At 52.8% G+C, this 26536-nt stretch overlaps 3 protein-coding genes across 7 annotated transcripts; 1 reads left to right on the top strand and 2 right to left on the bottom strand.

The window, feature by feature from the left end:
* The first annotated feature begins 79 nt into the window (after positions 1-79).
* On the top strand, positions 80-4297 carry FEM1A (fem-1 homolog A). The gene has a single exon (XM_005027705.5). It carries the CDS (start codon positions 316-318, stop codon positions 2362-2364), a length of 2049 nt encoding a protein of 682 aa, XP_005027762.2. The 5' UTR covers positions 80-315; the 3' UTR covers positions 2365-4297.
* A 2392-nt stretch (positions 4298-6689) lies between these two features.
* Positions 6690-10661, bottom strand: TICAM1 (TIR domain containing adaptor molecule 1). 4 transcript variants are annotated; one of them, XM_038168961.2, is made up of 3 exons: positions 10449-10661; positions 9842-9960; positions 6690-9354 (listed from the first exon to the last, which is right to left on the bottom strand). In XM_038168961.2, exon 3 carries the CDS (start codon positions 9266-9268, stop codon positions 6959-6961), a length of 2310 nt encoding a protein of 769 aa, XP_038024889.2. In that variant the 5' UTR covers positions 9269-9354; positions 9842-9960; positions 10449-10661; the 3' UTR covers positions 6690-6958.
* A 371-nt stretch (positions 10662-11032) lies between these two features.
* Positions 11033-20911, bottom strand: LOC101792538 (uncharacterized). 2 transcript variants are annotated; one of them, XM_013107029.4, is made up of 8 exons: positions 20821-20911; positions 16246-16319; positions 15562-15757; positions 14884-14966; positions 13500-14562; positions 12865-13061; positions 12541-12669; positions 11033-12451 (listed from the first exon to the last, which is right to left on the bottom strand). In XM_013107029.4, exons 1-8 carry the CDS (start codon positions 20894-20896, stop codon positions 11888-11890), a joined length of 2382 nt encoding a protein of 793 aa, XP_012962483.4. In that variant the 5' UTR covers positions 20897-20911; the 3' UTR covers positions 11033-11887. The 2 variants fall into 2 exon arrangements, with proteins under 2 accessions (XP_012962483.4, XP_071885192.1); XM_072029091.1 differs by having other exon boundaries at positions 11033-12448.
* Between the last annotated feature and the right edge of the window lie 5625 nt (positions 20912-26536).

The raw sequence follows: 26536 nt of genomic DNA, 5'->3' as shown, positions 1-26536 counted from the left end.
CCGGCCGGATCCTTCAGGGGCGCGGGACTCCATTTCCCATCATCCTCCTCCCGCCTCGCCGCCGGCCCCGCTCGGGCGCCATTTTGTTTCGCGTTCCAACCTAAGATGGCGGCCGGGCGAAGAGACTGAAGGTTGCTGCGGCGGGACGGGGGGCGGCCGGCGGGATGGCTCCGGCCCCGTAGCGGCTCCTTGTCCCCCGGGGGCCGCCCTCGCCCAGCGCCTGCCCCGGGCCGAGCTGGGGGCGCGGAGGAGCCGGTCCATGGCCAGGAGGTGGCCGCTGCGGTCGCCGCTGCGGTCGCCGCGGCCCCCGTCGCCATGGACCTGCGCACGGCCGTGTACAACGCGGCCCGCGATGGGAAGCTGAAGCTGCTGCAGAAGCTGCTGGGCAGCCGGAGCCGGGAGGAGCTGGAGGCGCTGACGGCGGGACCCGGAGGTGGAGACGGCCCCGGGGGTGGCAGCACCCCGCTGCTGATCGCCGCCCGCCACGGGCACCTGGAGGTGGTGGAGTACCTGCTGGATCACTGCGGGGCCCGCGTGGAGGAGGGCGGCTCCGTCAACTTCGACGGGGAGACCATCGAGGGGGCCCCGCCGCTATGGGCAGCGTCCGCGGCTGGGCACCTGGGGGTGGTGCGCAGCCTCCTGGATCACGGCGCCTCGGTGAACCAGACCACGCTGACCAACTCCACGCCGCTGCGGGCCGCTTGCTTTGATGGGCACCTGGAGATCGTGCGTTACCTGGTCGGGGAGCGTGGCGCCGACCTGGAAGTGGCTAACCGGCATGGACACACGTGTTTGATGATTTCTTGCTATAAAGGGCACCGGGAGATTGCACGGTACTTGCTGGAGAAAGGGGCTGATGTCAACCGCCGGAGCGTGAAGGGGAACACGGCCCTGCATGACTGCGCTGAGTCTGGCAGCCTGGAGATCCTGCAGCTGCTGCTCCGCTCCAAAGCTCGCATGGAGAAAGATGGTTACGGCATGACTCCGCTGCTAGCGGCCAGCGTCACCGGTCACACCAACATTGTGGAGTACCTCATCCAGGGAGGGCTGCAGCAGGAGGAAGAGGAGGTGGCCGGGAACCAAAACGGGACCTGTGCGTCAGGTGGGAGCCATCAGAGGTGCGGCAGTGCCGGTCGGGAAACTCCTCAGGGCTGCGAAGAAGAGGGGCGTGAGAGATGCTGTGCCTCAGCTTCCAGTCAGGATGAGCAGCAGGTTCCTAACGTGTTCTGCACTCGAGAGGCTGCTGTGGAAGCGCTGGAGTTGCTGGGTGCCACGTTTGTGGATAAGAAACGAGACCTTTTGGGAGCCCACAAGTACTGGCGAAGGGCAATGGAGCTGCGCTATGAGGGCGGGCAGTACCTGCCTAAACCCGAGCCCCGGCAGCTGGTGTTGGCGTACGACTATTCGCGGGAAGTGAGCTCGCTGGAGGAACTGGAAGCCCTGATCACTGACCCAGATGAGATGCGCATGCAGGCGCTGCTGATCAGAGAGCGCATCCTGGGCCCTTCGCACCCAGACACTTCCTACTACATCCGTTACCGAGGGGCAGTCTATGCTGACTCGGGCAATTTCGAGCGCTGCATTAACCTGTGGAAGTACGCTCTGGACATGCAGCAAGGCAACCTGGAGCCTCTCAGCCCGATGACTGCCAGTAGTTTCCTTTCCTTTGCTGAGCTTTTCTCTTACGTGCTTCAGGACCGCTCCAAAGGCACTTTAGCGACCCACTTGGGCTTTTCTGATCTCATGGGAGTACTGAGCAAAGGCGTCCGGGAGGTGGAGAGGGCGCTGGTGCACGGCAAGGACCCCGTAGTCGACTCGGCACAGTTCACCAAGACGCTGGCCATCATCCTCCACCTGGTTTTCCTGCTGGAGAAGGTGGAGTGCACCCCAGAGCAGGAACACCAGAAGCGCCAGACCATCTACCGCCTGCTGAAGTGCAGCCCCCGGGCCAAGAACGGCTTCACGCCGTTGCATATGGCTGTGGACAAAGATACCACGACGGTGGGACGTTACCCAGTGGGCAAATTCCCCTCGCTGCACGTCGTGAACTTGCTTCTGGAGTGCGGGGCTGACCCGGACAGCCGTGACTATGACAACAACACCCCGCTGCACGTCGCTGCCCGCAACAACTGCCCGCTGATCATGAGTGCCCTGATGGAGGCTGGAGCCCACATGGACGCCACCAATGCCTTCAAGCAGACTGCTTACGAGCTGCTGGATGAGAAGCTGCTCACCAAGAGCATGATGCAGCCCTTCAACTACATCACCCTCCAGTGCCTTGCTGCTCGCGCCCTGGACAAGCACAAGATTCCCTACAAGGGTTTCATCCCCGAGGAACTGGAAGCCTTCATTGAACTGCACTAGGCTGGGCGAGCTGAAGCCCCCAGCCTTTCCCCTCACCTGTTTCACCCCGAAGAGGTCGAGCAGCCTGAGATCTTGGGCCATCCTTGTCAGGATGCTGAAGGCCGTCGACGCGCTGAGAGGGGCTGTGAGCTTCGTCCTTGGCTGTCACCGTCAGGCTGGCGCGTGCAGGGGTAGGGGAGGAGCAGGCTCGAGCTCGTGGCTGTCCCTCAGTGTTGGCATCTTCAGGTACTAGATACCTCCAGTGCACTGCATCCAGAGGAGGCTGCAGCCCCTGCCCTTTCCCCTACCGACCGTCTTGCCCTGAGAAGGAAGGAAAATGGAGATCCCTGGGACCTGCTGCCTCTGCCGTTAGTGCTGGATTAACACAGCGTTAAGCTTTGGAGCAGCTACACATCACATACGTGCTCTAGCCCCTCCCATCCCAAATACTGAGTAGATAGGAATGCCGGTGAGGAATAAAATCCCTCCCAACTAATTCTTTCCCCACTCCCTTCTCAGATTTGGTGCAGTAAAAGTCTAACGGCCGCGTGGCTCGTTCCCTGCTGAGGTAGTTGCCTTGCATGACACTAGGGCTGGGTATGCTGAGGGCTGTTTTTTTCCCCCTCTTGGTTGGCCATGTAGCAAGTGGTGTGAAAGGCCTGAGATGTCAACGATTGTGCATAAACCTGAGTTATTTTTTCTCTTTTAGAGCCAGGCCCTATCTATGCTGCAAGACTACTTCCATCCTGTAAGATGTAGTAAGGTCAGTTCTGGTTATACAGTCACATTGCTAGATAACTGGTTTCTACAAATGGGGAGGAAAAACCATGACCTTAGAAAACTGGTGTGGAGCTCAGGCCCTTGCCTTGCCCACCCTGCACGCGTTAACTCCCCCAGGTGGGGTCCTTCAGCCCCAGAGCCCAGCAGATGCTCACGCTGAGCTGTGCAGAGTGGGTGTCACCAGGGTTCAGAGCCAAAGCCGTGCGCTTTGAACCGTCAGTGAGGGGGTGCTCGTGGGCACCCTGCTAGGATGGGAGGTACCTGTAGGGAGGGAGGTGCTGGGGGGGGGTATTAAAGCAAGGGAGTGTGGGGTGTTTGCATGAGGGTGGTCTGGAGGAGGAAGGCAGGAGAAAATGCAAGTTACAGGGGCCTTCTGAGGTTGGTGTCAGCCCAGGGGGCTCTGGCAGTTATCCCATTCTGAGACCTCTCCATGGGGGGGTTTTAGCGTCTGGTTTTGGCTTCTGACTCGTTTTGTAACTTCACTGAGCATGGTGCTACTTCAGGGGTTGAATTTGGAATCTCATTTGGCTTCTGTTCAGACAAGCTCCCTTCTCTAATTGGAATCCACACACAACTTGGTTTTTCTCTTTAAATTCGTAGTCTCAGCGTAGGTATTTGCCTCCGTTAGCAGAACCCTTCTCGGTGGTAAACAGCAGTGGTAAACACGAGGCTGTTCCAGCAGTTTATCTTGCAGGGGGAGGGACTGGGCTTTGGCACCCCGTGGCTCATATTTTGGCCCCGGGCAGGATGGAAAGCACGGTGGAGGGTGAAACAGCTGCCTCAGAGCTTTGGGAAAGGGCAAGATGGGGAGTGCAGAACCCTGATCAACAACCATGCACTATACGCTTCTGAAGCTTCTCTACGTGTATTTATACGCCAGCGTATCCATAAGCCTCAATAACCCAGTGCTCTCTGCCCTTACAGATCCCGTAGATCTGCCGTTACATTTTGCAGTGTTAACTATAACTTTTATTTATAAAGCGAGGAGGTTTAACTTTTACTGAGATGTAAAGTGCAGACATAGTTTAGCTGCATTCTATTTTTTTTTCTCCCTCATTTTGGCTGAAACGATCTAAACTGCAGGAATGGAATTTGTTAATTTGTGAGCTGATGAGCGCTCTTAACTTTAAATAATAATAAAAAAAAATGGCTGCTAGAATGCAAGTGCCTTGGACTTCTTGCTGGTAAGCCTCTCTTTTCAGCTCTCGCTTGTTTCCTAGGGATGGTGCCCTGGTGGATATGGTAATGCTGGGCGTTTGCGATCAGCGGGCTTGATTGTTTCATTTCACCTGAATTTCCTCATGGGAATTGCTACAGCTGTAACATTTCCCCTGAAAAAGGGTAACAGTGACACTGAGAGGACACCTTTCCTGACATATTTTGCTTTATCTTTTGATGTAAATGAAGCAGTGGGAAGGGATGATTTTGTTAGCTGAGCAATTATCCTGGACAAAGAATGGGGTTTCATCACTGAGGGCTACAGATCCTCCTGCAGCACGCTTCTCTCCAGGAGCTGTTCTGTGCACTTCCATGAATGCAATGTCTGCCTTTTGTTTGTTCTGCAGCCCAGGAGGTGCTCTTCTCTCCTCTAATATACCCAAATCCCTTACCTGTGGTCACTTCTCTTGACAAAGCAGTCTGAAAAAAAGGTTTCTTTAGAAATGCAGAAGGGGGGAGAAAGTCACCCAGGGCTTTCCTGGAGCCATTGCTGGTGCCTTTCTATCTCGGAAGCTCTCTGGAGCCTGCTAATGACATCTGATCGGTGTTTAAAAGTGGCCTCGAGCATCAGGATAGGGGCACCAGGTCAGCATTTCTCAGGTTCACGGAGAAACTGGGCAAGAATCAGAGGGTCACAAGCACGCGTGCGTTCTGGTGGAAACCAGGCCTGGGTGGCAAAGCTTCCTCTGCAGGGCGAGCAGCAGCAAAGAGGGCCCTGAACACGTGGGATGAGCAAAGCTGCGGCTGAAAAGGGCTGTGGCTCTTAGGTGGAAGTTGTTCCCAGTAACCCGTGAGCCTCTTGGCCCTCCATGCACAGTAAGCTTAAGAAAAAAAAAAAGCACCCAAACAATCCTGCAGTGTCCCACACTCTGCTGCTGTGTCTTTCTCTGTTTCTCCCATCGTGGCAAACTCAGCGTGACTGCCACGGTTGTGTACAAGCCAGAGCAGCTTCCAGCTGACCAGGTTTGCATGACATTTATTTATAGAAGGCAGGATGGCTGGGGAAGGAGGGAGGTAAATGTTTCCTCCCAAAGGGAGCGACCGTCCTGGTGGCTGCACAGCAACTGCAGCGTGCCGGGAGGTGCAGTAACACAACACCTATTCAAACAAAGGTGACGGAGAGAAGGGAAACTAGGAGCTTTCTTTCCTCATGCTTAGAAGGAACCCAGTCACTTGGAGGCTCCTGACAGGCTCTATGAAGCATAAATGAGTTAATCCATTGTCACTGGGCCCTTCGATGTTACATGTTAGAGCCCCCGGGGCCGTGGCTGCTGTTGCCTTGGCTCTGCTCCCTGAGGCAGCAGTCCCATTCCCAGACACCTGGTGGCTTTGGGCTGACCTCTGCTGACAGACCAGGCAAATCGCCGCGGCAGAAACCATCGGAGATGAGCGAGGGCTCTGCCGTTTGGCCTCGGATCCCTTCCTGGTGTTCAAAGCTCAGGGGCAGCCCGTATCCTACAGCCAGTGCCTGGGGCCTGCAGAACATCTCCCCCATTACCGGCCTTTCCCCACTCCTGTTCACCTCTTTTGGTTTGGAGTCCACCTTTTCCCTCAAAGGCAGTAACAAATGGATGGGGTAATCTGGGTAGGGAATATTTCTCTGTAAACAGCCGCTCTGACAGGGCCTGATCCTGTCTCTGACCTCTTACAAACAGGTAAGAGTGGAGAACACATTGCTGCACCCAGACATCCTCCAAAATTCCCCCCTGTCCGTGCTGCCTTCATCAAGTAATTGCTTTTCCAAAGCTTTACTGCGAAGATTCTTGCTCAGCCTCGTGCCTGATGTGTTATCTCAGCCCTTTGAGTCAAACAGGGTTGTCTTAAATACAGAAATACTGTCCTTAAACCACGCCTCCAGGGGCACACGGGAATTATTCCACAAACACAAAGCTTCTCTCTGCAGTTTCAGAGGGGAACTGAGAGCAGTGATCTCTTGGTTCCTCAGCCCAGGGGCCTGCAGCCTCTCACACGTTTTTGAAGCCAGTTTTGTGCAGCTTCCCAGGCTGGGGCAGGGTGGGGGAAACGGCGCTGCTGCAAGGGGAGCACGCCGTGCACACGAAGTAGGCATTGGTACAAAGGGCCAGCAGCATGCCGTGCTACCAGGAGCAGAGAGGACTGCCAGAAGAACACCCCGTGGTGCTGAGCACCGTGACTGGAGGCCACGGTGACTCCCCAAAGCATCCCCTGAAGGTTTTTTCCTCAAATCACTTGGTCAGCACCCAGCTATGAAGCAGAGCCCAGCTGTGCCATCCCCCCGCCCCCTCCACTCCAGAGGTATGACCGTGCCGAGCCCTTTTCCAGCCATCCCCAACTGCCCCCTCCCTAGTTCTGCAGGAAAGAACTGGAGAAACACAAATCAATTAAAATTTATTTCTAAAACCTCCCAGTAACCCTCAGAAAATCAGGAAAATAGTTTTCTATGTTAGTTGAAAATAAGCACATGGATGGTAGTCCCAGGAGAGTGTACCCTCTTTTGTCCACTGCAACAGAAGGTGGTTTTCTCCTGTGCTCCCAGAAATAGTACCTTTTACCCCCAGTGAAAGCAGAATTAATATAATCTAGGATTTGAAATGAAACATGAATGTCTCTGGCCCTGGCTGACCTCCTGCATCTCTGATCAGGAGTTCTCCGTGGATTCTTTCTCACTGTCCTGCGGGGCTGCTGCGGCGGTTTCCACCTGCATGGTGTTGTGGTTCCCAATCTGAACCATTCGAGCGTGCTGGATGATGATGGGCTGGGCACCCCCTGCCTCTGGCATCGCGTTGTGGTAGCCTGACGGGAGGTGAAACGCTTGGGAAGGAGAGGGGCCCAGCTGGGCAGCCTGGTGAGCAGCTGGGGGAGGCGGGTACGTGGCAGCAGGGGGACAGGACATGGCCCAAGGGGGACAGCACTGCTGGGACAACTGGTGAGGCACGAACTGTCCCAGCTGCTGCCACGGTGTTTCTGACAGAGGCACCTGGGGAAAGGAGCCGAGGTTTAGGGCACCCAAGTTCTGCAGGGTTTGGCAGTGATCCTTGTACAGCTGTTGTCTCCTTTTGTGCTCTCGGACTTGCTGTATCTGGCACCACATGGCTTTCCTCTCGTTGATCTTGCTGGGGGTGAAGGTGTTCTTCACTACCCTGGTAAACCCGAGGGAGTTCTCATCCAAGGGCACCAGCACGCTGAGGATGCTGGGGATCTCGCTGCGCTCCAGGGGGTTCTCCTTGGGTACAAAAGGGATGACCGAGTTGTGCTTGGATGGTCGCTGGATGGACTCCATCAGAGCTGAGTTTGTTTCAAACATGCACAGGCGGCACAGGAAGTTCTTGGTCAGCAGGAGGATGATGAAAGCTGAGTTCTCCAAAGCATCCTGAAAGCAGGTCAGGCGGCTGTGTCCTGCCACAAGGAAGTCCTCACAGAATGTAGCACCGTTGGGAACCCCCATGCCCTCCAGCAGGTTCTTCACCCGACAGGCAACACGCTCGTCTTCCCCAGCATGCAGAATAACAAAAGTGAAGAACTTTCCCTCTCCACTGTCTGGCTCTGCTGCCGATGCTGCTTTGGCAGTTTGGAAAGGAGGAGGGCAGGCTGGAGAAGGGGGTGAGTGGAAGGGAGAAGGATGTGGTAAGCTGTAAGGGGTAGCGTAAAGAGGAGGGGAAGGGGTTGAAGAGGAGTAGGTATGAGGAGGAAAAGAACAGGCTGAAGTGGAAGCAGGTGCAGAGCTGGAAGTGCTCACTGGAACAGAGGAGTCCTTTGTGGGCACGCAGGCAGGACCAACATCCACTGTGGGTCTTGAATCAGGAAGACCTGCAGATAGTTCTTGCTTTTGGTCTCTGCTTTCTTTTGGTGCTGGCGGCTCTGCTGGCGCTATGCTGGAAACGTCGCTGGTTTCAACAGGTTGGCTGACAGCACCTAGCGTGGGCAGCGGTGTTTCAGGAATGGGGAGAGACGGGTGGCAGGAGCTGACATGCACAGCCTCCTCCTCCTGGGGGACCTGGGCATTTGTGTCCAGCCTGGGATGAGCGCTGGAGCTGCTTGCCCAGCCCGTTTCCTGCAGGCTGTGGCTCTGCCTGCCTCCAGCAGGCTGCCTCGCACTGCTGCTGTCCTTGTCACACAGCCGGCTGGGCTCACGGGAAGGAGGCTGCATGCAAAAAACAGCTGTGGGCGATTCACTGATCTGGAGATCGGTCAGAGAAGCGGAGCTCAGTGAGGAGTGCAAGGTCCTTGGGCCTGAGAGGTCTGAGGCAGCTCTAATCTGCACCGGGGAGCTTTTTGCCATGCTGTTTGGGATGGTCTTCTGGAGAAATCCTGTGCTCACATCAGATCTCAGTGTCTGAAACTTGCTGTCGCAACCCCCAGTGCTGATAGCTGGGCCACATTTTTCCTGCTCCCCAGCCAGGACGCTGTTTTGTGAATCCCTCTGAGCATCCCCGCTGGCACTGCAGGCTGTGGTGGCAGCCTGTTCAGCTCTGACCACAGCTTCGTGACTGCACAGTTCTTCCTTTGCCAGCAGCGAGTAGATCTGTGCCAGAAGTTCCATGGCTCCTGCATCCAGCTGGGGGGGCTGCAAATTCTCCCCGTCTTTCTGCAGTCCTGCAGGGCCCAGTTTGGTCTGGTGGATATACAAGGCTGCCTGGTCATCTCCTAGGGCATTCAGACAAATTCTTGCCTTTGTTTCTTGTCCCAGAGTGAGCAGGACCATGGCTCGCAGTAGTGTGCTGCTGCGCCCAGATACCAAATGCTTCAGTTTATGTTTGAGGTCAAGGAGTTTATCTGGTGGGATCTGGGATAGAATATTAAGAACGTCCTCAAAGCTCGGCTGGAACTCGACGCTCTGTGCCATCTCATCAGCTCGTGGCCCAGATGCTGGACTGAAGCAGCACGAATGGAAAAAGCATATTACAGCATTTAGAGCTCTGTGCTTTTTGATGTTCTGGTTGTACTTCATGTGCTGCACAAACAGGAGCTCTTTGCTGCTCAGGGACTCATCTCAGAACAGGGACAGCTGCATCCTGAAGAAGGGGCCAGATGAACCTGTGGAAAGAACACAGCGCAACACGATCAGAAACAGTGAGGCGGGGAGCTCCCAGGCTCATCCTCACAGCTCTGACATATTTTTGCATCCATTTAGTGCTTACAAATATACCGGTGCACGTGACGTGCTCCACGCATTGCTCCAACTCTGTTATTAAGCAAAGAACAAGCTCTGCGCTTTGCTATCACATTAGTTCTAGCTGTTTTCAAATAACTGCTAAACTAATAACCTATGTGGGTACATCCAAGCACCCATCTCCTCCAGGGCAGCGTCTGATGCCAGGGGCATCACAGGCTCCTTGCAGTGGGCAGCTGGGGAATAAAGCGTGCCTGGAGGAACCCCTTCCAAACCACTCACACCCTGCCAGGACGTTGATGGCCCGTAGCCCAACAAATCTGCTCTGAGGGTATCTAATGTCATCGTGGACATTGTCACGATCTCTGTCTGCATCTAATCCCTGAGCTCCCTTAAAACCTTCGCACTCACCGGAGCCGGCTGAGCGGGGTTAAATGAGTCGGCAGCGCTGGCGGTACCGGAGGGCAGCGGTGCTGGCAGCCCGAGGGATGCTCACGGAGGCTCCTCACAGCATGACGGCCACGCTCCCTCTATTTAAAGGAAGCCGTGACGTTTAAAAATAGCACCCAGCCGGGGAAAGTTTGTAATTTCAAATTGTTTACATCTCCCCAAAATCCTCTAATTGCATAACGAGTGAGCTTAAGCCAAACCTGAGGAAGTGAACGGCGCCTCCAGTGAAATGTCTGATTCTGTGAAGCAGAGAGGAAGAGAAGGGAGGAAAGGAGAGGCAGGCCGGGCACTCGAAACGGCAGATGGAGGACTTTGAAACCCGGCGGTGCCCTTCCGCTGTGACTCAGCGAGAGGCCTGGCTTTCACCCCAATTTCTGCCACCTCTCGCCGTGCCCCCCAACTGCTTCACCCCACCATGAGGAGCAGAGCCCCGACGTGCCCCCGTTCCCGCGGAGCTCAGCACCTTTTTTTTTTTTTTTTTTTTTTGTTTTTACACCTTTTAGACCTTTTTCCCCCCGTTTTGTTACCGCCCCCCTCGGCGGCGGGGATGGGGCCGGGGCCGGCCTACCTGCGGCGGGTCCTGCTCCGGCCTCCCCGGGGCCGCCTCGCCGCAAATCCCGGCCGGGCCTCGGCCTCTGGGTCTCGACCTCCGGGCTTCGGCCTCTCCTCGCCCAGCCCGGGCTGGGGCCGGGCCCTGGGAGCCCGCGAGGAAGCGGCGGGGCCCGGCCGGGGCGAGGCCTCAGGGCCGGGGCGGAGCGGGCCCGGGCTCCTGCAGCCACTCGGGTGTAGGCCTAGCCTCCCCCTGGAGGAGTCGTGGAGATTTTAAAATGTTTAATGAAGTGTTTAAGCCAAGCTGGCGAGCACTATTCCACCTGGGCACCAACGTTTTCCTCTAGCGAGAGGCTGTGGGCATTGCTTCTGAGGTGTCATTGTGAAACGTTTGAGATAGGAGTAGAGAGGAACCTGATACTGCAGGGTACAGGGACAGACAGCCCTGCCAAAATCCTTTTCTTCCTAAATTTGAGGTAGACAGTAGACCCACTAAGAGCATTTGGGTTAAAATAATGAGAAGGGAGTTGTTAAACGCAAGCTTCCCACCCCCCACTAAGGGAAAGATCGCGATGCTGCAGCTTTACAGACAGAAGAAACACATTTATTTGACAGCAGTTCAAGCTTTATTTTGAAGCCTCTTTGCCATTACTCTAATTCTAGCAATGGTGTCATACCAGGACAAAATAAGTTGTATTACAGATGACTACAAGGTATTGTTTGCTTGGAAAAAATAGCAGCATCTATCTCTATTTTAATGACTGAGTATCTATAAACACAGCAGAATAACTCCTGGCAAAAGCCGCAAAACACATCACTGACAGAGTTACACACAGAGGATTCCTGAAATCACTTACATGACTAGGAAAGACAGTCCCACTGCAAATTGGCACCCTTAAAAGAAAAATCCCACCTTGCCAAGTGTTTCTTCTGTGAAAAACCACCTGTTTTGCTGAGAAGTCTCTTTTGAGAAGAAGCCTCTTGCTCCCAGCTGTTCCTGGTCTGCTGCAGGGCTCAGCTTCTCAGGAAGCACAACAGCCAGAAAGGAAGTAGTGTCTGTAGTGTGTAGTTTTAAACTTGTAGGAGGGAAACTCTACTAAAGGTCAAGTGCAGTATCCTCTTTAAAATCTCCAAAGCTTGGATGAATTCATTAAAAACCCACCATTAAAACTAACTTGAGATCACTTCTCACCCAGAGTTAGCCACTCACACACAGCTGTGCTGACTTAGAAGTCCCAAGGACAGGCCCTCCAACTCCCCTTTCAGAGCAGCATGCTTAAAAAAAATGAAATTAAGATATGGAATCACCCCTGCTTGGTTATCAAGTCTTGCAAACTACATCTTACTGTACGCTCAGCCTAGGACAGGCAGTCTTGGCATGATCAGCAGTTGGGTGCAAGATTAAAAGACCAAGTCACATTCTAGCCAAGGGGCCTTGGCCAGAGAGAATGGAATTTTTCAGAGATCTTCCTTTGGTGCATTAGTTACTAGCTCCTTTGCAGCCAATGCAACCTCCATTTCCACCTCCATGTCTCTCTCTAGCTTCTCTTCTATCTTCTCTAGCACTTCACACACTTCCTCCAGAATTGTTTTTGCTCCCTTTGGTTCTTCAGGCATCTTAGCCACCTCCTCTGATGTAGCAGCCTTTTCCAAGGCAGGACATTTTATCTCAGTTGTATCTTTCTTCTCCTTTCTGCTATCCTCTTTCACTCTTGCCCTGAAGGGACCCACCAGCCAGTTAAGAGGGATGTTCTGAGTTACGTACTGGAGCAGGTCATTTAGAGATCTTTGGGCTTCTACCACATAGTCCCGACTCTCAGCCAGGGTGGTGCTAGACAGGTCGTGGAAGGACTTAGCACTGGAAAAAGAAGTGTGGAGCTTCCGGATATTTCGAGTGGCCTGATGCACAGCTTCTTGAATGTTGCTGGGGAGGCCATGGATGCTGACTTTCAGGTTCTCATAAGCACGTTGTAGCTGCTGGGTGATGATATGCAGCATAGTTAAAGTCCGTGATTCTATCTGCTGGGAAAGAAATATAGCTCAACTACTATAGCAGATGAGATGCACACCATCCACAAGAGGCCTGATTACATACACCTGCATGGGTATACCTCTGCCTGGGAGGCTGTTTGAACTTGGGGTCCCTTGGGTTGGGTCAGGCTCCAGTCCACCCATAGCTGATGGAGCTTCTCTTGAGCATCCAGAAGCTTCTGGCCAACCTCCTTTTTCACAGATTCAATCTGATGGGAAAAATGAGATGGAGTTGGATTGCAAGCACATACAATCAGTGAAGCAGAAGTGGTCCTAAGCACTTCGGACAGGGAGAGGCCCAGAAGGACAGCTGGGTGCAGGATGGAAGAAGCACCTACATCTGGCTATTACAGCAGGAAAACTACAGATGGAAGGAAAAGGGAAAAAAAAAAACATGTTGGTACCAAGTTTATTGCCAGCTGTAGTTGCGAGAGTGTGTTCTGGAGTCTTTGCTTAACATGCTGCAGCTTGTTCAGGGAGTGCTGGTAGGCTCTGTGGCGGACTTTGTTAGAGAGGGAACCCAGACGAACGAAGTAACTCTGCTGCTGTTTCTGCTCCTCCACAGAAGCCATACCAAATCCCTCAGCAGTGGCAAGTTTACCTGGAGGAAATAAGAACAGAGATGTAGCTGTGCTCCACTCCCCCAGCTGCAAAGAGCAGGGGAAAAAAAAAAAAAAGAGGTAAGAGCTCCCATTGTAAGACACAAAGGCTGAAGCTTGCTGTATAAACACCAGGCGTTTGCAGTTGCTCAGATGTTAAAGGTAGGCTAGTACCCACTCAGGGTTCTCTCCAAATAAACAGACTTGACAGATAGGTTGAAGCAGACACCCATAGATTTGTCTTGAGGCTAAAGGGCAAGAAGCAGCTAGCAAATGCTTGAACTCTGTCCTGTAGCACGTGGACAGTCAGTGTTGACAAAGCCAAGTTGATGACAAATTCAGAGCTACCTGCCTACTTCAGGTGACTTGCAGCATCAGGTGCGCTCTAGTCACGTAGGAAAGGCTTTGCATTTACAACCGCCAGCCAACCATTTTCTCACCTAGTTCCTCTTGTGTCATGGGAAGGTATTGATCCACCAGATCTTCTGATATGCCCAGGACAGATTCTACACCACCTGCCACCGCTTGGCCCACCGCCCTGGCTTTGCTTACACTGTTGTTCACCACTGTGTTAGTTATCTCCACACTCTCCTGGATGGCCTCTCTGCTCTGCTCAAGGGCTGTGTTTATTTTGCTAGTTATGGTGTTAAACGCAGCATCCAGGGCTGTATTGACCGTAGAAGTGACCACTGATTTGGTCTTCTCAACGCTATCCTGAACAGCCACTTTAGTTAGATCCACTGCCTCTGTCACCTTGTTGGTCACCAGTTCCTTGGCCCCCTGGGCGGCCTCCACAGCATTGACAATAGTAGATGCCACTGCAGACTTGGTCAGTCCGACGCTCTCCTCCACAATCTGCTTACTCAGGTCCACAGCCTCTGTCACCTTGCTGGTCATGAGCTCCTTAGCACCCTGGGCAGCCTCCACAGCACTGGCAATAGTGGAAGCAACCGCAGACTTGGTCAGCCCAACGCTGTCCTCCACGATGTGCTTAGTGAGGTCTACTGCTTCAGTCACCTTGTTGGTCACCAGTTCCTTGGCTCCCTGGGCGGCCTCCACAGCATTGACAATCGTGGAAGCAACTGCGGACTTGGTCAGGCCAATGCTGTCCTCCACAATGTGCTTACTCAGGTCCACGGCCTCTGTCACCTTGTTGGTCATGAGCTCCTTGGCCCCCTGAGCAGCCTCCACAGCATTGACAATAGTAGATGCCACCGCAGACTTGGTCAGGCCAATGCTGTCCTCCACGATGTGCTTAGTGAGGTCCACTGCTTCAGTCACCTTGTTGGTCATGAGGTCCTTGGCACCCTGGGCGGCCTCCACAGCACTGCTAACACTGGAGGCCACCACTGACCTGGTCAGCTTAACGCTGTCCCCAACAACATTTTTTGTGAGATCCACAGCTTCAGTCACTTTATCAGCCACTGCTTCTTTCGCCTCACAGGCGGCATCCATGGCAGATATCACTTTGGTGGAAACCAGCTGCTTGGTGTCTGAGATTACCTACAACAGGAAGGGGCAAAGAGATTTTATTTTTTTTCCTGAAATAAGCCCTGAAGTAGCTTTTGCACATGGCTAAACTGTGCTTGTGCTCTTGTAAATACAGGTGCATTTTCCCAGTGTCCCACAAGGCTGTGTTCATTCCCACGTGCTGAAGACATATCCCCAGCCCTTATCAGCTAGCAATAAGTCCCCTAGCCCATACCAGGGACTGACCTCACAAGGCAGTGCTGCTCGAGTTTATTTCCCCAAGCTCTTCTTTACACGAGTTCCAAAAAGCAAGGGAACAAGCCACAGCTTGCCCAGGAAAAGCTTTTACTTTACCTTATCTGCTGGCTGTTGAAGGAAAGGCAAGTTCTCCTCCAGCTGATTCAATCCTTTACAAGCATATTCATTTACAAGTGCAACTAGACAAAAAGGAGAGGTACCAGTTTAGTCTTCAGTTTGGAAAGGGATTTTTGACCCTACAATGACAAATATGGGATACTTATGAACACAAATAAAATCACTGCTCTGGGGTGCAGTGTGTGTGGGGCATCTCATTAAGAAGTGAGCAAGCCTTTCAGTTCAGGCAGGTTCAGTCTCCATTTTGCCTTCCCAGCTTCCTAGCAATTGGCTGCTCCTCACTCCAGGTGCAGTACAGCACTTGTCTCTGGTGAGCAGGACAGTTAAAGGGTTGGGATAAGAGACTGAGCAATATCCAGAAGGGACACTGGTACTACCAGATGGGATGTTGATAGCTTGGAGCAGTGAAAGAAAGGCGAGGAGTTTCTCCTGACTCAAAAAACCCACAGACAGGAGGCCAGACTACTTCTGCTAGTAATATCACATCCATCCAACTCAGTGGATTTATTGAGCAGCTGGGAACAGGGGATGACTCAGTGCTGTAATTAACGTGAACAGTGTGCTGAAGGAGATGGATGTCACCCGACAGGCCCCTGAAGCTCCCCTGCCACCTACTCCCTTCCGTGCAGGGAGGGTCTCCCCAGCCTCCTTGCTTACTTTGTGGCTCCAGCTGGTTCAGTATGGGCTGTGCCCCACCGACCACACTCCCTACTGCAACAGCAGCCACAGTCTCAGCCACATTGCAGACGCCGCTGAGGCAAGGATGGGTCTCCTTGGTGTGGTTGTAGGCAGACGAGACCAGGTTGAATGCGGAATTGAGCAAGGGCAGGCTGGTCACCCGATCGACAGCGCTCTAAAACCAGAGAGAAACAAGTGACTTCTGAGAGCCAGCCTCAAGCTGACGAGTGAATACAAGACATCAGAAGTTCCACAGCAACACCCAGTCCATCTCATCACCCTTTTTAAGTACAGAGTTGAAGGGATTTGCCCAAAGACAAATCCTTGTCAGCAGCAAGCCAGGATTAGAAGTTGGAGCTGTACACTTGTCACTGCTGAGTCACTGGATTTTAGCACTGTCAAGCCCAGATGTAGAAATAGGACTGATAACAGCTAACACTTCAGAATTATTTGCATTATTTGAGCCAGCCCTGGAATTTCTTCTTGAGCAAGAAAAGTTTGCTTCAGTACTGTGTTTAGATTTAGCCACGGTTTCATTTGGTTAATTTTTCCTGCTACTCCCAGCGTGGTTTTGAGATGCTGACTCAAGTTAGCTAACCACCATAGCTGTCAGCAGGTAGTTTAACTGCTGCGTGTTTGAGTACCCCCCTGTCTGGCACCTACCTCTTGCTGCTGGTCCTCAGCCTCTGGCAGATTCTGCGTGGTCTTCTTTGATGCCATAGTGAAGTCAACTGCAGCTGAAAGGTTAGAAGTAGTCACAGAGTACAACTTCAGTTTCCTCAAGTTACAAGAAAGTGAGGATATTTGGGAGGCTCTATAAAGCATGGTGTCCACACGCTTGTACAGGACAGCTGTACTCAGTCCCATCCCTCAACCCCCACACAGCTAGATACTTTAAACAAAGCAGCCTACTTGTTTTCTTACTGGTGACATTTGTCTTGCTTCGAAGATACGGGGTCAGAAGTAGGTGAGAACTTCTGCAGAGATAATGCATAACATTACAACAATACTCCTGGTTCAGCTTCCCACTGCATGGGCTCTTCACTGCCCAAGGACTGGAAGGAAGGAAAGCTGCACCCTGCAGACGCAGGTTTAGTGGCATAAGCTACGTGAACATTGCCTCAGATGTGACAGGTTACTGCTGTACTAAGCCCTGATGAAATCCAACTACGATAAGTTTTGAAATGAAAACTCAAATTACATAAGATGAACTCATTGTTTGTTTCAAACTCCATTATTGTTGAACTATTGAAGAAATATCTGAGCTTTCCCAATACTCTATTTTCATTTTAATTACTCATTTTAGAGTAGTCCCACCATGCCTCTTCTTCATCACTACCAACTCCAGCAACAGAAAGTCTCGCAGTTCTGGAAGAGGTATCAAAATATTTGATTTTTCCTAAAATGGAAGGTCATCTTCTGCTGCTGTAGCATTCTAATCATCTACTTCAAAGCTTGTGTCCACATCCAGCTGAGCTGCTAGGAGAACTACAGGGCAAATCTCTCCTTTACTTCCCTTGATACTAAGCCCTAGATGTGTTCTCATTACCTAACGAGACTACAGAAGTTGAAGTATAAAAATGATGCAATATCTCAAATGAATATCGACCTCCCGAGCATGGAACTGGGTTGGTATCTGGACACTCCAGTGCCACGATAAATCCAAGATTACATCTCATCTTGCCTCAGTCGGGCAGAGCAGAGACTTCAGCACACTTGCTCTTCATTGCAGCACCTGCTTTCCTCACACACCAGTTAACCCCTGTTCTTACAATTCCTACAACATTTTCCAGTGAAAAAAAATAAACAGGATCCCCAAGCCAAGGACAACTCCAGGCTCCCAGGACAGACTTCACCAAAAAAAAGCTGATTTGTGACACTTTATCATCAACTCTGACTTGGATAAGATTCCCATTCGCTCTGGGCACAAGAAGGCTGGAGAACAAACAGCGAGACAAACATTTTCTGGCTCTGGGCTGACAATACAACTAAGAAAATTCTCAGCAGGTAATACCATGGGCCCTGACAGCCCAGCAAGTCACATATGCAACTACTTGGCATTTTAGTGAGACTCAGACAGGGCGGGGATGCCAAACACTTGCCCACAGCAAGACGTATCACAGATAGGGATGTCCATCCTCTCCAGTGGGAAACCCAGAGCCAGCACCCTTCTGGGCATTCCTGGTGACCAACCTGCCTGTCAGGCTGCCTAATATAACACCACGTGAAACACAGCTTGCACTTCAGCAGCCTGGGAAAGCTTCTAAAAGATTGCTCCAAGCATAAACAGGGCTTGAGTGCAAAGCCTCAGTCCCAAAGTCCACATGGTTTGCTCACTTAGTAGCTATTCTTGTGCTGCTGAGGAACAAATTTGTTTTTTTGAAGCTGAGTAGGCTGAATGAATCTGCAGAGCTGTTGCAGGGCAAAGCACAACTATTTCAACACCATTCCAAACAACCCCTTGGCTGAGTTGCTTCACTTCTAGACAGGTGGAAGAAACTTAAACCACAGAATATCTTACCAGCCTTGGTGTCAGGGTTCGCAAAGAACAAACCAGAGAAGAAATACATTAAAATACTCTAGTTGCTAGCATAGATCAGTAGCAACTCCTTGGTTGATGTAAAAAATAGGATGTTAGAATCAGCCCCTGAAATACCAGGAGCCCACCTTAATTAGGGATGCCACTGGCAGTGACAATCCTCACAGCACAATCGTGTTAGAACAGGGTTTGCTCTCCTGTGGAGGAAGGCCCCGGGTGTGTTGCAATGCCAGCAGTTGTGCTGTGGACTCATCATGAGTCATATGGACAGCGTGGTTTTGTTTTCTCTTTCTGTGCTCTCCCCTGCACAAGTGCTGAGCAGCCCTCACTTTGCCCAGCGATCACAGGAAAGCCCAGCACTCTGAAGCTCCACAGCAGTTGTTTCACACTCTTTTGAGAGAGGCAGAGCTTTGAGCTGAGGCAGTTGCAAACAGAAGTCCGGTCTGCCAGCCCACAGCCCCACACAGGGGAAAACACGCAGGAAATTGAAAGCAGCATCACCACTTTGTTTGTTTCACACAACCGGGCAGTTCTCACAGCAGCCTTGTCTTGCCAGTGGTTTCGTGCCATTGCTGCATGAAAAATGTTTGGTCACTGCTGGAAAAAGTCCTCAGGCCAGGTCATTTCAGAAAGATGAAACCCAGGGCACGCTTGTGGCATGGCACAGGAACACAACCACTGGTCGTTGCCCAACTTGGCACAAGCCTGAATGTAGTGGAAGAGCCCTGGCACCAGCACACCAAAGCTGCTGTGGGTCAGATATCACAGCCACTGCACTGCCTGGCAGAAGGGTACTTCCCTGCTGGGGTAAGCAGCTCTCCTCATCTCTGCCTCCAACGGTGCCCAGCAGACATAAAACTAGATCTTTAACACACAGAAGGTTTTATTTTTCCCTGCTGATACAAGCTCTGCCCCACAAAGCTAGCCTGTGTGGCATTGCCCTGTGGATAGAGAGGTGACATGTTGAAAAGTCCCTTTAATTATTTTATTTTGGGAAAAGTGATTGAGCCATAGCTAGCATGCTTAGTTCAATAGCTTAACTGGCAGCTCCTTAATGAGCAGTAAAAAACAAAGCTAATTTTAGCAATTTAGATATGAGCAAGTAGGGCTAATCAGGGCAGAGGTATTAATTTGCGGTTGAAGCACTCACTTGCATTCTTTTCCAGATCTGCCAGTGATACCCCAGTTACCCTAAAAGCAGCCAGCAGAACAGGGTCACGGGATGCCTGCTGCAGGGGGAACGGCACTGCCCACAGCCAAGGCATTGCAAACACTCAGAGGGCAGAGTTAGATTTAGGAGGGGAATTAGGTGATTTGGGCTTTGACCCTGGGACTTAAGATGCAGGATTGCTGGCAGGATTACAGCTCTACCACCTTTATGGAAAGGTCAGCAGAATTAGGGAACCTCAAAGACTAGAGACACTATTTTAGCAGGAGGCAGGGATTGTTCACTCCCCCAGTTCCAAGGGGGATCGGACATCACATCCAGTGGCTTTTACTAAGCATCTCCTCGAGACAGTTAATGTTTAAGCTACCCAAGCTCCTAGAAAACCCTGTTCCTTCTTTCCCGAAGTAGGACAGCTCCTGGGCTTTCCCATATTTTCCATCTACAGATTATACCACGAGCACAGCACTCCCAGGGCTCTGGGCTGCACCTGCAACTTGCAGAGCAAGAAACATGCCCCGCTGGCTCACTAACAGCCACTTTAATCCGGCAGTTTCAGCAGAAACAACTCCAGAAACAAAGTCCTTCACAGCCACACCGCTCCACACAGCCACAAAGAATCCTGTTAGTCTTGAGAAACACCAAGCGAGTTCGTCAAGTGCTCATTCCAACCAGCCAGCAAGAACGGTGCAGGGCCGCAGCCTCCCTCTGCAGACAGGGCTGCTCTTGAGCAAGGGAGAAGTCACCTTGTCACTCCAGCCCTCCCCTTCGTTAACGCCATTAGCATGCCTACGCTGCTGATCATCCCTGGGAGGTAGCTGCAGGCAGGTCTGGCGGCGCTGTCAACAGGAAGGGAATGCCCAGCTGATCGCAGGTCAGCGGCGATGTCCCGTGGGGTGCCCACATCACGCGCTCCCCGTGTGGTGGAGCCTCCTGCAGACCCCTCACCCTGCTTTGATTACCACCAGCCAACACGCATGGAAGAGCTTTCAGACCTGCAGCTGCCTGCACGCAGCTCAAGGCTCTGTATGGCTGCCAAGAGCTCATCTCAGGGCTGGGAGAAGTCTGTGGGATGGATCTGGAGCCTTTCACCTCCTTCCCGAGGCACACCATGTGCAGCACAGACATTTGGAGATGCCACCTGTGGCTCTCGAGAAGCCCAGCTCAAGACAACCCTCCCCAAATCCCCCTCCCACCCCCAGACAGCAGAAAGCAGCACAGACAGCACACAACCCCATGCTTTGCAGGGACACAGAGCAGCCCCATGAGCAGAAATGAGGGAACCCAGCCCCCCAGCGGGGCTCTTACAGCCTCAGGGCTCTCCCCCAGCACCAGGAACCATTCCCAGACATGGAGCCAGCTCAGACCCCAGCCCTCCACCCCAGCAGGGCTGCAAAGAGCCCCCTACAGCAAGGTGCTGCAGACCCCCAGAACAGCAGGAGCCACCCCTGGGGAGCGCCCAGTGCCCTCCACATGGGACCAAGCCCCAGCCCCCTCCCAGAACCCCGAACCCCAAACCCCAGCCCTGCCTCACCTGCATGCACAGCTCCAGCAGCACCAGCAGCACAGGTAGGACTGGGCCTCGCCCCGCTTAAATACCCCAAGGGCATGACGAGCAGCTGAGGAAGCCAATTGGGGCATGGCGGGCCCCTCCCTGGCCTATGGGGAGGGGGGGGTGGGAGCTGTGAGCATGGGAGGGGGCTCCTCTGAGGGGCTTGGGGTGGGGGGGGGATGGGGCTGGGTGGTCCCCAATAGGGGGTGTGGGTGGTGGGGCCTCACGGGGGGTCCTGTGGGCCATGGGGACAGGGGGAGATGGGGTCAGGGGAGATGGGGATGAGGTCGGAGATGGGGTCAAGGGGAGGGGGAGATGGAGATGGGGTCAGGGGGAGATGGAGATGGGGTCAGAGATGGGGTCGGGGGAGATGGGCCTGCCCTGGTGGTTGGGGAGGGGGCCCGGCCATCAGCCCCCCAGTGCTGCTCCTGTGCCCACAGCCCCGCAGATATCTCAGAGCTGGGCGCTGCTGCCCACTGCCATGCTGTGCCAAAAGCAATTCCTTGTTTCTGAGAGCTTGGTGAGGCCCAGGCAGAGCAAGGTGTTCCTACAAACCCTCCAACAGTGTGCCCGTGCTGTTAGGAACGAGGATCTGAGCGTGGGCTGTGCCCACCGTGGGGTGAAACAAACCCAGCCTGGGATTTGGCGCAGGTTGGGAGGTGCTGGAGCAGGATCTGTCCTGCTGCCCTCCCATGCCGGGGTGTGCAGGGACAGCCACCGGTGGCAGGCAGCTTGCCCTTGGGTTTTTTTGAAGAGCGGCTGTGTTAGCAGCCAGGAACGTGGTTGGAAAGTGCTCAGGTTGGGCAGCCCAGCGTTCCTACAGCCGCTCTCGAGCCGCTCCTCACCTGGCACCGGGCACCGCGAAGAAGGCCCAGAGCAGCAGGCATGGGGGCTGTGACTCAGCCGTGGTGTTCCCTTGGCAAAGCTCTCCTGCCCTGCAGCCAGGGTGCTGAAACACCCAGGGGAGTAAGACGCCCTCCTGCTCAAAGCCGGTGGCTGGCTACGGCAAATAGGTGGTGAGGAGACGTGCCGCTTCTCAAGCTTGCAGTGATTTTCACAACAGGAGTCGCCTTCCATGTGTACGCTTTGCAGAGTGCCCAGCAATGTAGGACTCTGAGCTCGCCTGGGGGAATTTGGGGCACATGAAATAATAAATAATGCTTTTTTTTTTTTTTTTTTTTTTCTTGGTCAATGTTTTGCTTTTATGTTTGCATTTCATCTTCAGATCTCACAAGCTGCTTTGAAGCTATCGATTAAGCTTCCTGTTGTCTGTTTTTGAGATCCGTGGGGGAGGAAACTGAGGCACAGGTAAGAATTATCTAAGGTCTTCTAAAGCTATTAAACCGATTGAGTCACCTTGTTTTTGGCCAGTGAATGCAGCAGACCTTGGGTCTCTTCTCTGCATTGCCCACGGTAAGCCATGGAGGCACTGGGAGCATCAATATGTTTTGAAAATGCACTCTTAAGCTAACAAAAATGTCAACAATGATCACTTCTCGGCTTTGAGGTTAAAAGGAATCCCCCTCCTTACGTGAGTCAGCCTTGCTGTGGATTTGGTGGCTGAAGACCTCTGCAGGTCTGGCAGTCTAAGCTTTGTCTAAGCTGGGCTTTGTCCAGCTGGGTCGTGAAAATCTTCCCAAGGATGGAGACCTCGCACAGCCAGCACTGCGTTATGCTCCTAATGAAGAAGCTTTTCCTAATGGTCACTCCGAACTTCTCCAGCTACAGCTTGTGGCTTTTGCCTCATGTTTTACCACCTGCACTGATGAGAAGACTTTTTGTGCGTGTCTGTGTGAAGTAAACTTACTATTCTAGCTTAACCTGGGGACCTGTCATCTAACAAACTCCCCGGTGATGCACGGTCCCTCTGATCTCATTCTTTTCACAAGTTAAATTGCAAATTTGAAGTGTTTGGTGTCCTGTATTAACTCGTAGGCTGATTAGCAGGTATCACATGGTGGCTTTTACAGGCTGTGATGTGTACAGGGGAAAGGGTGGATGTTCTTGTCTATCCTCTGAAGATGTGATTAAATGTTTTAATTTCAGGAGCCAGGTATCACGAAATGAGCCCTGTGTTTTTCTTGGTGTTTGTCCTGTGTATGGATGGTGGGCTATGCCCTCAGGTAAAATGTCAGCGATGCAAATTGTCACTTGGTTCATGGGTGTGAAGAGCCTGAGCACGGCAGTTGTGGTGGTGATGGTGAAAGTCTCACAAGGCAGGTTACATTTCATCACCCGGATGGGTAACACAGCGTTATCGGCACGCTACATCTTCGTGTGCCTTGCCATGTAGCACAGATGAATGCGTGCAGAAGTGAGGAGTCCCATGTGCCGTGTCAGTGGCAGGTGGTTTGCATGAGATAACAAGGGTAATTATAATTAATGAGACAATGCTTGATATCTGGAGTGTGATTTTAGTGACCCAGGACGAAATAGCAGTGCTTGGAGCTCCCGAGCAGCAGGAGACCTGAACAACTCTGAAATTTTGGAGCCTGTAATTCCAGAGCAAAGGTTTGCACGATCCTGTCTGTGATTCTTGGTACTGTATATATGCCATATACTTTACACAAAGATAAAATCAGAAGTTTGGTGGGCGTGAGAAGGGTGTAGGAGGAGGCAGAGAAACATGCTTGGGGAAGAGAAAGGGAGTCGGGCTGGCTGGAGGGAGCGAGCCCTGTGGCACCAGGCAGTGCTTCCCACAACGGGCAGCCTTGTGCCAGTAACTCCGCAGCCTTTGTGCGTGTGCTGCAGCATCAAGGCAGGGACAGAATCCCTCTGGTAAGGATCCCAGACATTACCCCCATCTCCTGTGCTTGTCAGCTGCCAGGGAACCCTGCTCCTCTGCAGCCCTGCTAGCTGTACAGCTCTTGTTTCAGCAGCATCCTGGGCTCTGCCAGTGGATGAGGCATCTCCAGCTACGTGCTTCTCAGTTCTCCCAGCCCTGTTGAGAGGGCAGCATGCAGGTACGTGGAGGATTTGAAGGATCAGGCCATGATGCTGGGTCCCCAGCACTAGGCCCAATTCCTTTCTCTGCTCTGCGGTATCACAGCTCAGCACCATCCCTTCAGGGACCAGAGGCCCCATCCGACACCTCCTCTGCCAGTGCTCCTCTACTGCGGCGGACACGATCTTGTTGATCTTCTGTGGCCTTTACTCCATTAGTAATCTGCCGTGATGCTGTGGTCACCTTCCCCAGGGCACATACACAGGCACGAGAAGAGATGATTCACGGGTGAGGCATGCGTAGCTCTGATTTCTGTTCCTTGGCTCAGCCCTTGGGCTCCCAGCAAACTCCCCGAGAAGCTCCGTGCTGCTCAGGTGTCCCTCATGAACTGGAGCCCACCGAGGCGACGTCAGCCTGTGGTCTTTGCCATTTTTTGGACCTTTGGACCTTTGCAAGGCCCAGAAGATGTGTGGTGACAGCCCTGCCTGCCTCCGCTGCCCGGGGGCTCTGCTGGCTCATGTTCCTGCCTCCGTGTCCTCTTGCCTGACCACTTCCTCTTGCTGGGAGCGAGCGATCCTTTGGGTAGCAGTTGCAGAAATAGTTTCAGAAACAGAAATAGCTAATAACGTCAACTCCAAGCACCCAGCCCCTCATGCTCTAGCTTCCTGTCAGCCGCAGCAGTCGCTGCTGCTCCTCACAGCAGCCTCGTCCAAGGCCAGAGCCAGAACCAGCACCAAGTTTCCTCCACCAGCCCCACAGAGCTGCCCCAGGGCCGGGAGCGATGGAGTCAGGGCTGTGGGGCAGGAGACTCACAGAATCACAGAATCACAGAATTTCTAGGTTGGAAGAGACCTCAAGATCATCGAGTTCAACCTCTGACCTAACACTAACAGTCCCCACTAAACCATATCCCTAAGCTCTACATCTAAACGTCTTTTAGGCTCGGTGCTGGATCCTGTCCTGTGCTGCCCACCTGGCCGTACCATCCACCTTGTGTGGTGATCTTCGAAGGCAACGTCCTTCAGAGTGCTGTGGCCTTCCGCAGACAATTTGCTGGTGAAGTACCAAAAGGTTCAGCTCAGCTTTTGCCCTCCAACCAACCCCCCCCGGCCTCCTGAAACCTTCAAAGCTGTTTCCTACTCCAGGACACGCTGCAGCTCTCTGCTGCCCTCGCCCTGCCTCAGCCGAAACGGGCCTTGCGTGCCTCCTTGCTGCCCATCTCCTCGGAGGGTTTTCCAGCCCCAGATCCCCCCAGCAGCTTCCCCAAAATATGGGCAAGGCAGCAGCAGCGCGGGCAGGTCCCTGCCTGGAGCCCCGGCTGACTTTGCCCTCAGTACAGGGAACGTCCCAGCTGGTTCTTGGCTGCTCTCCCAGTCTTCCAGCTCACCTTTCTGCTGGTTTTCAGGCTGCTGGCTGGTTTTCTACGTGCCTGTTCTGCTCCTCCCTCTACTCCCGCGCTCTTGCTTCATACCTTTAGGTGCGGGTGGGGTGGGTTAACATAACAAGGGTTGGTTTTTGATCGATGAGAGGGTAGGTGTTATCTGGTCCTGCTGAGTGTGTCCTCTCTGCCTCAGGCCATTGCTGAGGCCTCTACTTTTGCTTCCCCAATAATCAGCGATACAAGACTCCCTTTACATCACTCCCCAGTCCCGGGGTTTGCCTAGCTATGCCCCAATTACTTTGGAAATTATAAGAGCATCTCAATAAAAACACATTCCTCTTTGCGCTGTCCATTCCATTGCTGGATCTTGGCGCACGTGAGGAAAGGTTTCTCAGATATGTTGGGGTCCTGCATTGCACACAGACTCGTGCTGCTCTCAGATGACAGCGGGCGTCCTGCCCCCCGTGTGTGTGCTCCCAGGAGAGCAGCAGTTTGCACCAGCTCGTTTTTGTCTTCAGTGGTTCCATCTCCTCTGGATTTGCGTGTAGCAGCTTTGGAGGAGACACCGTGCAGGGGAGCATCATGTCTGTAAGGAGGGCAATAATAGTCCTGGACCCAAGCATTATCTCTTCATTTTGGTCCTCCAAGGAGTGGTGAAGATCTCATACAGGATGACTGAGTTCAAAACTGGGAAGGGCAAATAGTTTTTCTCTAGAGAAGCCTGAAGAATCACAGATGCACAGTTCAGCAGCAGAGAGCTTCTATCGCCAAAGAGCCTTCTGTGGAGGGAGAGGAAAATGAAATCCCATGAGTTCCCATTGCTGGAGGCAGCATGACCCCGTGTCACCCCAATGCACGTGGAAACCTCCAGCGCACCCAGGGACTGCTTGACCTTCCTGATGGGCTCTGCTATTTAACCTGGGGGCTCTTGCTGTGCTGAACGTGACATGACTGAATCATCACTAGTCCTTGGGAGGAGCTATGCAACGGGTGCATATCTGCAAACATGAAACACAGACGTTAGCACCTGAGATGAAAGACAAAAACTGGATAAAAGCAGTGTGTTATAGCTGTCTTGGTTTTCTTTGACCAACTGTTGTGGTTTGGGGGGTCCTGGCTCCCAGAGCACTTCCCACAAGTCAGCAAGTTAAAGCCTTAAAGCACGTTGTGTGCTAGGCAAGAAACAAAGTGCAGAGCCCAGAACACAGATGGCAGAACTTGCTTACGGTGGCACTTAAACACCAAGAGGAAGAAGCAGGTTCAGCAGAGAGAGGGTTCATGGGCACTGAGTAGCAAAAAGCTAAGGCTCTGGATCAGAGCATGGGATAGCTCTGCATGGCCCCATCTGGGACATACATCCTGTGCTGGTTTCC

This window comes from Anas platyrhynchos, chromosome 29, assembly GCF_047663525.1.
Source record: "Anas platyrhynchos isolate ZD024472 breed Pekin duck chromosome 29, IASCAAS_PekinDuck_T2T, whole genome shotgun sequence".
Classification (NCBI taxonomy): Eukaryota; Metazoa; Chordata; class Aves; order Anseriformes; family Anatidae; genus Anas; species Anas platyrhynchos.
Note: the sequence above shows the minus strand (reverse complement) of the source record. Positions and strands in the feature narration are given on the sequence as shown.